Here is a 13,193-nt window from a genome sequence, read left to right as displayed (position 1 = left end):
TTTATCATGCCCTGCATCAAGCACTCACAAAAAAAAGCAGATTATCTTCCCTATTAGCTTTTCTCCCCAAGAGCCAGTACTAAAATTATGCATTAAAAACAACAATCCTTCTTCAATAAGGTGAATTTGCCATAGCTGAATAAACAAACAGTGTTAATTTTGTGTCCCATTTGGTTTTGATTCATGTGTATTTTTCACAATTCCCTCTGAGGAAGTATTTCCAAACTTCTATTTATTTGGCATACAAAAGCACTTTCAGCAGCAGTGAATTTGCCATCTTCGACTTTACCTGTATATCATTTTATTTTTAATGTGCGAGGCATGGAAAACAGAACTTCCTCCAGGAATTTGTCCAGTCAATTCATTATTTCTTCATATTTTTAATCACTTCTTGAGTTACACTGCTTTTTTCAGAAAACATTCATTGGAGAAAAAAGTCATCTGTTGCACTATTTAACAACAAAACCGTGCTTTCAGGGGTGGTCTTAAAGCCAAACCTCTGTTACCGCCTTCTGCTTTAGATACGCACACAAGGGATTTTTCTAAGTAGCTAATTATACAGTCCCTTTGAACCTCCACTCTTATTTCCTTTTCAAGATGTGGAGACTATAACCATACACAGTAATCCCAGGAAAACCATGCTATTTGTGTATGAGGCACTGGTCCTCAGCTGTCATTGCTTTACATGCAGCAATTACAAACTACTAATATGCAGAGGTCAACATCATATTCTGCGGGATAAATATCCCGGAAGCAAAAAGCGAAAAATCAAAGCCTTTTGGTGACAGCTGTCCCTTGAGCGGTGACTCACCAGCTACAAATTCAAGGTGTTCTCTGTAACTTCTATCTTGTGTCTTGTTAAGTTCCTATCTCCTGAGCACAGATACACACTCAGCAACCTTCCTCGTTAAATGATCCCTGGTGCCCACGGCACTTTTTGAGGCAATATCCCCTAAACTCTTCCAACCAGCAACCTCCTCAATTAAAGATACCTCATCACACATTCAGCAACACCCAACCCCAGCTGCTTCTCTGTCTCCATTTCATCAGGTTCAGAAAGGCTTTCCCATGTGAATGGGATGATCTTTAAGGTCCCTTCCAACCCAAACTATTCTACGATTCTGTGCGCCCGAGTCCTTCTCTTTGCTTTGACTAACCTACCTAATCATCTCAACTGTAGCTTCTTTTCCCCTGTTGTAATCCTCTATTTCCAAAAGTCAAAACCAGCAGGACATTAGAGTAGCTCCTAACAGTCTTCACTTGCGAGGAAACTGTGCCATATAATGCTATTTTTTGTTCTGTTTCAATATGACGGAGGACCATGCTTCCTCCTTGCCTACAGCCAACATGTATGTTGTTCACCACACATGGGAACATTTGCCTCCAAGGCAGCAGGCAGACCAGCCTACCTGGGCTGATCTCATATTTCAAGAACTGAGTCACACCCCATCACAAGTTTGCCCCGAGAACTTCACCAGGTCATAGAATGGTTTGTGTTGGAAGGGACCTTAAAGATCATCCAGTTCCAACCCACCTGCCATGGGCAGGGAGACCTCCCACTAGACGAGGTTGCTCGAAGTCTCATCCAGCTTGGCCTTAAACACCTCCACAACGTCTCTGCACAACCTGTTCCGGTGCCTCACCATCCTCACAGTTAACAATTTCTTCCTAATATCTAATCTAAACCTCCCTTCTCGCAGCTTAAAACCATCCCCCCCTCATCCTATCACTGATGAAGATCTCACCAGTTTTCCTGTAGACCCCCTTTAAGTACTGAAAGGTCCACTCCCTTTCCAGGAGAAAAACTTGCAGAAGGAAGCCTACAGCTACACAGATAAATTTTGAGGAAGAAAAAAATCCTCAAAGCCTAACCGAGCAAGCGAGAGAGGAACCTAACACTTCTTACCAGCTAAACACTCACACCGAGCCCAAGAAAGCTCAGCACAGGCACTGACCTGTACTGCTGCCAATGAAAGACTGGCAATCAGAAACTGTGAGCAGTTCACACACGCTCACCAGCACAAATCCATCACACATCAGCAAACCAGTCACAAGAGACATCAGCATTCGTTACGCAGATGCACTGCAGTTGACCCAAGCCACAGAAAAGCCTTTTCCAGGCTATGTTTTTCTCCTTTGACTCTATCGGCTCCAAGCAAAAAGTCATAAAAAAAAATCTGCAGGTGCAAAATAAAGGGGTTGAGAGTGTAAAAATATGAACTGGGAGCTAAATATCAGCAGAATAAAATAGCCTAATCAGTTCTTGCATGCAGACAGCTGGCTTAAGATAAGAGGAAGGAAAAGAAGGGAAGTTTGCTTTCCCAGTTAACCTTTACATAACGCTGCACGACTATCTGTTGGTAAGTTCAAAACCCAGACTCTTAAAAGAAAATTACAGGATCATGAAGTGAACCATATAAAATACTTGTCATTAACTTACCAGTCAACTGCTCTAATAATAAGCCAGCAACACAGGGGACACAACCACTAGGAATAAAGAAACCTTGCAGCTGGGGGTACCACTTATCTGTCAGATGAACAAATGCCAACTTAAGGAGAATGATATACAACATACAAACCAGTTTTTCCTTTTGAAATTTCAAGGCACCAGAAAATGTGCCTGAACACCCAAAAGACTCTCATAATATTGTTAGCTGCAGCAACAGTTAATGAGCATTCCAGGTTTAGAGATGCAGCAAGATCAAGACACTCAGAACTTCAGGATGTGCTTGCCCTGCCAGAGATAAAAGGCTACATGTTAGCTTGGAGCTGCACATCATGAACACCCAGCAGGAAGTTTTGGTTTACTCCACAACTGCTGTCAGCACTTTCTAAAAGACAGATAGGGCTATTTCTAGAAGACAGAAGAGGGGCTGGAGCACCTCCCACATGAGGACAGGCTGAGACAGTTGAGGTTGTTCAGCCTGGAGAAGAGAAGGCTGTGGGGACCTTATAGCGACCTTCCAGTACCTGCAGGGGGCTACAAGAAAGCTGAGGCGCGACCGTTTACAAGTGCTTGTGGTGATAGGACTAGGTGCAATGGCTCTAAACTGGAGAGGGGCAGATTTAGACTAGACATAAGGAAGTATTTCTTTACAATGAGAGTGGTGAGGCACTGGAACAGGTTGCCCAGAGAAGCTGTGGCTGCCCCATCCCTGGAGGTGTTTAAGGCCAGGTTGGCTGGGGCCTTGGGCAGCCTGATCTAGTGGGAGGTGTCCCTGCCCAAGGCAGAGGACAACCCAAGCTATTCTATGATTCTATGGTAATACAGCAGCCAACAGGTTGGGTCAGACACAAGACCACCTATCCAGGCCTCTGATAATGGAGAAACAGTTAAAAGCAGTTAGCTAGGGGTAAAAAAATAAAAAGAGCATAAAAACATGGTAAGCATATGATACCTCTCCCAAGTATGCTTCCATCTATGGCTTATTTGTTTCCCTGAGCTGAATCCAAGTTCCAAATAACTTCTTTGATAATCATCAGATGGGAAAATTGGAAGCGTTGAATTATTTGCTGTGCGCATTTACATAAAAAAATAATCAAGTCTGACAACTTCTGCATACCCATTTCACCAGATTTCCAGATAAGAATATGAAAGATTTAGACTAGACTAAGCAGCTGATTCTTCCAAGATAAGAAGGGGTGTAAATGTACAGTCAAGTGAAGAGTCCTCCCCAGAATAAATGATTTGCACTTCAGACCTAACTTGCTAGAACAGGTCAGGTGTGCACTTCTGTGATTTATCAAGTGATAACAACACAGAAACGTATATTTTAAGCACTTTGGCAAGCAAATTTAATTCCTCCTGGAAATAACGTGAGATTTTTCTGATTAACAGAGTGAGAAGTAATGCAAGATCAACAGAGTGATGTGTAAAAACTGACACATTTTAAATAATTCAGAAGATCGGCAATTAAACTGATGTACTACTAACATCCATGCATACTTAACTTCTGATCCATCACTGCTACTGCAGATGGACTCATCAATCACTGAAGTCTAATCTGGTAAAACCAAAGCTCTATTACACGAACACCACTTCAGTATATCAAGGTTTACACTGTTACAGCAACTGCTTCACTACTACTAGAATAACAAATAACCAACCAAACTGAACTAAAAGTAACATAGAGAACACTTCTATAGTGATAGCAGTCCCCAAAATAATGCTGATAAGAAATAACAAAAAAACCCCATGCATTCCCATACTAAACATAACATGAACCAAGAACATTAAAAAAGAACATGCATTCCAGTTAACCTTGTATAATTGTGTATTTTACACGAGCACTGAACTAGTGTAGTAGTTACTACCAAGCATCCTCTCATTTTCTAAGCCAAACCTTCCATATTTCTGCATTGTAAATACTGGGGTATTAAGACATATATCATAGAATAGTTTAGGTTGGAAGGGACCTTAAAGATCATCTAGTTTCAAACCCCCTGCCACGGGCAGGGACACCTCCCACCAGACCAGGATGCCCAAGGCCCCCTCCAACGTGGCCTTCAACACCTCCAGGGATGGGGCAGCCACAACTTCCCTGGGCAACCTGTACCAATGTCACACCATCCTCATCATGAAGAATTTCCTCCTAATGTCAAATCTCAATCTTGCCCCTTCCAATTTAAAGTCATTCCTCCTCATCCTGTCATTCCATGCCCTTATAAACAGTTCCTCTCCAGGTTTCTTAGAGGCCCCCTTCAGGTACTGGAAGGTCTCGACAAGTCTCACCGGGGCCTTCTCTTTCCCAGGCTGAATAACCCTAACTCCCCCAGCCTATCCTCACAGCAGAGGTGCTCCAGCCCTCTGATCATCTTTGTAGCCATCCTCTGGAACTGTTCCAACTGTTCCATATCCTTCTTATGTTGAGGATTCCAGAACTGGACACTATACTCCAGATGAAGTCTCACAAGAGAGGAACAGACGGGCAGAATCACCTCCCTCGCCCTGCTGGCCACGCTTCTTTTAGCCTCCTGGGCTGCGAGCGCATGTTGCTGGGTCATGTCACGCTTCTCATCAATCAGCAACCCCAAGTCCTTCTCCACAGGGCTGCTCCCAATCACATCGTCCCCCATCCTGTATGGAAAGCACGGATTGCCCCAATACAGGTGTAGGACCTTGCACCTGGCCTTGTTGAACCACATGAGGTTCACACCTGTCCACTTCTCTAGCTTGTCCAGGTCCCACTGGATGGCATCCTATTAATGTCTTGAGTCAGAACTTGCTATTTAGGTAGGCAAGATGAGTGGAAACATTGAACCATACTTTTGTTATACTGTTGTGCTAAAGAATCTTTAACTTCCTGGGTGATCTTTTCTTTCTGGATTCACCTGTATACCTACAGCACACACAGTTAGAAAAAAACCCAGTGTATCCCCACTTGATGATCCCATAACTGTTCCATATGAATTCCGTGGTAAGCAATGTCAGGTTAATTAACTGACAAAAAAGCCCTAAATTTTAAACTCTCCTTTACTACAAAATGTCCAAGCAGAGATAAGACAGTGGTCGCATAGAGACAGAAGAGCCACAGACCAAGGATTGCAGATATGCAGTCTGGCATGAGGTCTGCACAAAAGAAAAATAGAAAACCAAACAAATAAATAGATAAATAACACAGGCTTTTGAATCCTCTCGTTGACATCAGAATTGCAGTGTCCACAAGATCCTTTCCTTCTTCACCAAGACAGGAGAAAGCATATGCATGCCCTGGGAGCTACTATTTCTTAGAAGATCAACAAGAGCTGTTAGTAAACCGGAGTCTATAGGTCCCATCACAGAATCACAGAATCACAGAATAACCAGGTTGGAAGAGACCCACCGGATCATCGAGTCCAACCGTTCCTATCACAGTCTAGCCCAGTCTTGGCAACCGCCATCATTCAACAGAATTGCAAGTCAACAGGGAGATGGCGCAAGTGTTCAGACCTGCCTCTGAAATGCAAGAGAAGGGAGGCTGGGCTTAACGCAAATTCCAGCAAGAAAGAAGAATGACGAAGATCTATTATGCCGTCATCAATACAACACTTATCAACTGGTGCTCTGCAAATAGCGTCAGTAATCCCGATATAGAAGTCCTACCAAGGCTTGGGAAGCAGAGGGAGCTGCTGGGAGCTGGTGAGGCACTGAAACAAGTTACCCAGGGGAGTTGTGCATGCCCCAACCCTGGAGATGTTCAAGACCAGGTTGAATGGGGTCTTGAGTAGCCTGGCCTGGTGGGAGGTGTCCCTGGCCATGGCAAGGGGGGTGGAACTAGATGATCTTTGAGGTCCCTTCCAAGCCAAACCATTCTATGATTCCACTGCAGCGCTATGCAGACAGTAGCATCAGCAGTGGCCCTGTTCCAGGGTGCAGAGGGAGCTCCAACCATTAGGAAGGTGATGAGCTCCAAATGCTTGCTCTCTCCCGAGACAGGTATCACCTGGGCGCTTCACCTGGCACAACCACCTCTAAAGCTTTCCAGATGCCACACAGAGCTGGGACCCAAATTCTCAACTAACACTGCAATAAGAATAAACAACTGAAAAAAAAGAAAAAAAATAACATTCTAAAACCATAAGACAAAGCCTTGGAGGGACTTATTTTATAGTATATGTTAAGAAAAAAGAAAAATGAGAAGACTGTAAGGGGAATCACCATGGAACAATCTCACCAAGATAATTCTGCTGAAATAAAGCTCACTGCTAATCACCCACAGGGCTCTGGCTTACTAGAAACAAGCAGCAATTGCCCACAGGAGACTCCCCACAGTAAAATATGATAATTCTAAAAGTGAAGTAGATTTTTTTAAAGAAACACTGCAAAGCACATAAAAAGTGCAGTTAAGGCAGAGCTACATCCACTCATACCAACAGATTAAGAAATGCAAAAGCTCTGAAACATCTCCTCCCCTCCTTCAAAACAAAGTGTTTCTGCATAACTTGGGTAGTTTCATTCCCTCACCCCTACCCCCTCCCCCCCCCCCGCCTTCCTCGTTCTCAAATCCTGAGACAGGAAAAGCCATTTGAGGCTAGCTTGTGACATGAAGTGACACAGCAAATGAACTTCCCTCATCACCAAATGGAAACTGGAATATTGCACGACGCTGTAGCACCCCAAGTCTCACAAGAACGTATAATCTGCATCCTTCATATTGCCACTAACAGCAAGAACATTTGACACTTTGACACTTCACAAGCAAGAACATTTGTAGCCGTCATCTTTCAGGGTAGTCTGGCCCTCTACGTGACAGGGCAGAGCTTCCTGACCCAATTACCAAAAGCAAGATACTCATATGACTAAGACCACAAACCACTTCTCCAGTCCATACCCTCTCACCCTAGGACTCCAAATCACAACCCGTAGTCCCTCCTGCATCCCAGAGGTCATGCCTGCCACAACAAGAAGTTGGGCAGCCCCTTGCTGCTCTCTCAGACAGAACCCACCTGCAGCCCATGCTCTCCAACTATTAAATCCTTCTGTGCAGGATTTTATCGCTGTGGTGAAAGCACGAGCCACATCTGAATGCTTCATGAGCTGTGTGCCTTTGAAAGTCTGAGCCTGACACCAGCTGATTTCGATCGGACATCCAACAGTGTGCAGCGAGAAGTGATGAACAGAAGTTGGAACCTAAGTCCCACCTGAAATTGCAGTCACTAGCCACGCCTTGGGCAAAAGAAAGCAAATTCATCCCAATGGCCTCGTACACCCACATTTTGCAAAGCAGGTTCAAAAAGTACTAGAGATAAGCACTCACAAGGCCTCAAAAATTTCTTTTCAGACTTTGCTGTACTGCCAAAACATTTGTTTTAAGTAACCAGCTTTACAAGAGGACTGAAATAATGCACTAAGCCTAGGGCACACACAGAGGATTCCCAAGGAAGACGGGGGGGTACATCTTAGTGTTCTAAACCCCAGGTTTTTGGGAAGGCAAAGCTGTCCCAAGCCAGGTGACTCCACCAGCAGCAGCCTTTACATTAGGACAGACCCAAACACAGAGAAAAGAAAACACACAGGTGCTGGGATCACACCACAGAGGACTGAAATAACACACTAAGCCCCAGGTACCCATGGGGGATGCCCAGGGAAGACAGGGGGAACATCTTTGTGTTCTGCACCTCGGGTTTTTGAGAAGGTAAAGCTGTCCCAAGCCAGGTCACCCCACCAGCAGCAGCCTTTATATTAAGACAGACCCAAACTTAGGGACAAGAAAACATACGAGGTGCTAAGGGGCATGGTTTAGTGTTTGATAGGAATGGTTGGACTCGATGATCCGGTGAGTCTCTTCCAACCTGTATTCTATGATTCTATATAGGTGCTGGGATCATGCCACGGAGGACTGAAATAACACTCTAAATCCTGGGTACCCACAGAGGATGCCCGGGGAAGATGGGACACATCTTTGTGTTCTGCATCCCAGGTTTTTGAGAAGGCAAAGCTGTCCCAAGCCCAGCCACCCCACCAGCAGCAGCCTTTACACTAGGACAGATCCAAATTTAGGGAAAAGAAAACACACAGGCGCTGGGGTCAACCCACGGAGGACTGAAATAACATGCTAAGCCCCCAATACCCACGGGGGATGCTTGGGGAAGAAGGGGGGCACATTGTTGTCTCCTGCAGCCCGAGTTTTTGGGGAGGCAAAGCTGTCCCAAGCATAGTCACCCCACCAGCAGCAGCCTTTACATTAGGACAGACCCCAATTTAGGGAAAAGAAAATATATCGATGCCGGGATCACCCCATGGAATACTGAAATAACACGCTAAACCCTGATTACCCACAGAGGATGCCCAGGGAAGATGGGGACACATCTTTGTGTTCTGCACCCCAGGTTTTTGAGAAGGCAAAGCTGTCCCAAGCATAGTCACCCCACCAGCAGCAGCCTTTATATTAAGACAGACCCCAATTTAGGGAAAAGAAAACATATAGGTGCTGGGATCACGCCACAGAGGACTGAAATAACACTCCAAATCCTGGGTACCCACAGAGGGTGCCCAGGGAAGACGGGGACACATCTTTGTGTTCTGCATCCCAGGTTTTTGAGAAGGCAAAGCTGTCCCAAGCCCAGCCACCCCACCAGCAGCAGCCTTTACACTAGGACAGATCCAAATTCAGGGAAAAGAAAACACACAGGCACTGGGATCAACCCACGGAGGACTGAAATAACATGCTAAGCCCCCAATACCCACGGGGGATGCCTGGAGAAGAAGGGGGGCACATTGTTGTCTCCTGCAGCCCGAGTTTTTGGGGAGGCAAAGCTGTCCCAAGCATAGTCACCCCACCAGCAGCAGCCTTTACATTAGGATAGACCCCAATTTAGGGAAAAGAAAATATATCGATGCCGGGATCACCCCATGGAATACTGAAATAACACGCTAAACGCTGATTACCCACAGAGGATTCCTGGAGAAGACGGGGGGCACATCGCTGTCTCCTGCACCCCGAGTTTTTGGGAAGACGAGGCTGTCCCAAACCGGGTCACCTCACCAGCAGCAGCCTTCACATTAGGACAGACCCCAATTTAGGAAAAAGAAAACACACAGGCGCTGGGATCAACCCACGGAGGACTGAAATAACACGCTAAGCCCCCAGTACCCACGGGGGATGCCTGGGTAAGACGGGGGGCACATCGTTGTCTCCTGCACCCCAGGTTTTTGGGGAGGCAAAGCTGTCCCAAGCATAGTCACCCCACCAGCAGCAGCCTTTACATTAGGACAGACCCCAATTTAGGGAAAAGAAAATATATCGATGCCGGGATCACCCCATGGAATACTGAAATAACACGCTAAACCCTGATTACCCACAGAGGATGCCCAGGGAAGATGGGGACACATCTTTGTGTTCTGCACCCCAGGTTTTTGAGAAGGCAAAGCTGTCCCAAGCATAGTCACCCCACCAGCAGCAGCCTTTATATTAAGACAGACCCCAATTTAGGGAAAAGAAAACATATAGGTGCTGGGATCACGCCACAGAGGACTGAAATAACACTCCAAATCCTGGGTACCCACAGAGGGTGCCCAGGGAAGATGGGGACACATCTTTGTGTTCTGCATCCCAGGTTTTTGAGAAGGCAAAGCTGTCCCAAGCCCAGCCACGCCACCAGCAGCAGCCTTTACACTAGGACAGATCCAAATTTAGGGAAAAGAAAACACACAGGCGCTGGGATCAACCCACGGAGGACTGAAATAACATGCTAAGCCCCCAATACCCACGGGGGATGCTTGGGGAAGAAGGGGGGCACATTGTTGTCTCCTGCAGCCCGAGTTTTTGGGGAGGCAAAGCTGTCCCAAGCATAGTCACCCCACCAGCAGCAGCCTTTACATTAGGACAGACCCCAATTTAGGGAAAAGAAAATATATCGATGCCGGGATCACCCCATGGAATACTGAAATAACACGCTAAACCCTGATTACCCACAGAGGATGCCCAGGGAAGATGGGGACACATCTTTGTGTTCTGCACCCCAGGTTTTTGAGAAGGCAAAGCTGTCCCAAGCATAGTCACCCCACCAGCAGCAGCCTTTATATTAAGACAGACCCCAATTTAGGGAAAAGAAAACATATAGGTGCTGGGATCACGCCACAGAGGACTGAAATAACACTCCAAATCCTGGGTACCCACAGAGGGTGCCCAGGGAAGACGGGGACACATCTTTGTGTTCTGCATCCCAGGTTTTTGAGAAGGCAAAGCTGTCCCAAGCCCAGCCACCCCACCAGCAGCAGCCTTTACACTAGGACAGATCCAAATTCAGGGAAAAGAAAACACACAGGCGCTGGGATCAACACACGGAGGACTGAAATAACATGCTAAGCCCCCAATACCCACGGGGGATGCCTGGAGAAGAAGGGGGGCACATTGTTGTCTCCTGCAGCCCGAGTTTTTGGGGAGGCAAAGCTGTCCCAAGCATAGTCACCCCACCAGCAGCAGCCTTTACACTAGGACAGACCCAAATTTAAGGGAAAAAAAGGCACCGAGGCGCTGGGATCCCCTCATGGAAAGGGTCAGCGGGCAGTTCTCGCCCGAGCCGAGCGGAGAAGCAAAGCGCCGCTCTCGCTGAAGAGAAGAGGGACAAACTCGCCAACCCCTCGCAAGTTTCCAGCCGGGAAGCCCCGGGACCCGTCCCCCACCCCTGGCCGCGCCGGGGGCCCCACCTGCCGTGTCCCAGATGGAGATGTTGTACGGCCCCCACTGCTTGAGGTAGAAGGCGCCCCCGACGGTGCTGACGGTCTCCTGGAAGCGCCTCTCCATGTAGCGGTGCAGCAGGGAGGTCTTGCCCACGTTCATGTCCCCCAACAACACCACTTTGCCGTCCGGCTTCTTCATCCTCCCTCCCACCCGCGGTCCCCCCCGGGCGCCCGGAGAAGCCCCGGAAGCGGCGGCACCGGAGCAAAACTTCGGGGCTCGGCCGCGGCCCGGCTCCTCCCACCCCGGGGAGGGGACACGGGGGAGGCGGCCGGGGCCCGGAGGAGCCCGCGAGGGCTTGGAAGGGACCTTAAAGCCCATCGAGTTCCAACCCCAGGGACGCCTCCCACCGGACATGGCTGCCCAGGGCCCCGTCCAAGCTGGCCTTCAACCCCTCCAGGGATGGGGCAGGCACAGCTTCCCTGGGCAGCCTGTTCCTCACCGCTCTCGTTAGGAAGGAATTCCTTCTCATGTCAAGCCTAAATCTGCCCCTCTCCAGTTTAAAGCCATTTCCCCTCGTCCTATCGCTACAAGGCTTTTTAAACAGTCCCTCCCCATCTTTCCTGTAGCCCCTTCAGGTACTGGAGGGTCGCGATAAGGTCTGCTGGAAGCCTTCTCTTCTCCAGGCTGAACAACCCCAGTTCTCTCAGCCTGTCCTCTGGGAGGTGCTCCAGACCTCCCATCATCTTTGTAGCCTCTTCTGGGCCCGTTCCAACAGCTCCGTCTCCTTCTTATGATGAGAATTTGGGCCCCTCACCACAAGAAGGATGTTGAGGCTCTGGAGTGAGTCCAGAGAAGAGCAACAAAGCTGGTGAGGGGGCTGGAGAACAGGCCTTATGAGGAGCAGCTGAGAGAGCTGGGGTTGTTTAGCCTGGAGAAGAGGAGGCTGAGGGGTGACCTCGTTCTCTACAACTACCTGAAAGGAGGTTGTGGAGAGGAGGGAGCTGGGCTGTTCTCCCAAGTGACAGGGGACAGGACAAGAGGGAATGGCCTCAAGCTCTGCCAGGGGAGGCTCAGGCTGGACATAAGAAAAAAAATTTTCACGGAAAAGGTCATCAGCCACTGGGACAGGCTGCCCAGGGAGGTTGTTGATTCACCATCCCTGGAGGTATTTAAAAGATGGGTGGCTGAGGTGCTGAGTGGCATAGTTTAGTGATTGATAGGAATGGTTGGACTCGATGATCCTGTGGGTCTTTTCCAACCTAGTGATTCTGTGATTCTGTGATTCCTGAACTGGACACAATACTCCAGAGGAGGTCTCACAAGAGAGGAACAGAGGGGCGGAATCACTTCCCTCGCACTGCTGGCCACCCTATTTTTGATGCAGCCCACGATACGGTTGGCCTCCTGGGCTGTGAGCTCACATTGCTGGCTCATGTCAAACTTCTCATCAACCAGCACCCCCAAGTTCTTCTCCTCAGGGCTGCTCTCAATCACATCATCCCCCATCCTGTATGGAAACTGGAGGTCACCCCGACCCAGGTGTAGGACCTTGCATTTGGCCTTGTTGAACCTCATGAGGTTCACACAGGCCAACTTCTCCAGCTACTACTGAAATGTAGTTCTTCAGGTTGTTCCAAACAGCTATCAATAGTTTCTAACAGTGATATGGACACATTATGGCAGAAAACAGTTTCAATAATAGCATTAAAATGCAACTGGGATTTTAGGTTTTGTTAATAGTTAATATGGACTACAAAAAGAGAACACCATTCCCTTCATAGATGTTTGTCACAGTTGCTTGAAGCAGATGCCCACATCCTCACATATTTGTGTGCATTTCCAGCTAGCAGCATCGGCCAAGGGATTTAATTAAAAGTGTGGCCAGTCAACTTTTCCCTGGTGGCAATGTATTACGTTAGTATGTTCACCACAGCCTATGAGACAACACATCCATCAGTTCCAGTACTTACTTGGACCAGGTACCACATCTAACAGCTCTGACACAGCCAGGGTTGTGTATTATCCCACTACGATGACCTCTCGTTCACCACATAAAGGATCATCTCTGTTTCATAGTAACCTACCCTTACT

General features: G+C 47.6%; 1 protein-coding gene across 1 annotated transcript in view; it reads right to left on the bottom strand.

The window, feature by feature from the left end:
* The window catches only part of RAB20 (RAB20, member RAS oncogene family), a 28,216-nt gene extending 16,872 nt beyond the window's left edge, over window positions 1–11,344 (bottom strand). The window contains exon 1 of the mRNA XM_069883549.1: window positions 11,129–11,344. Coding sequence (XP_069739650.1) covers window positions 11,129–11,300 — 172 coding nt within the window. The 5' untranslated portion in view covers window positions 11,301–11,344. The remainder of the gene's footprint in view (window positions 1–11,128) is intronic.
* Between the last annotated feature and the right edge of the window lie 1,849 nt (window positions 11,345–13,193).

This window comes from Phaenicophaeus curvirostris, chromosome 1 (genome assembly GCF_032191515.1).
Source record: "Phaenicophaeus curvirostris isolate KB17595 chromosome 1, BPBGC_Pcur_1.0, whole genome shotgun sequence".
NCBI classification, from domain to species: domain Eukaryota; kingdom Metazoa; phylum Chordata; class Aves; order Cuculiformes; family Cuculidae; genus Phaenicophaeus; species Phaenicophaeus curvirostris.
Note: the sequence above shows the minus strand (reverse complement) of the source record. Positions and strands in the feature narration are given on the sequence as shown.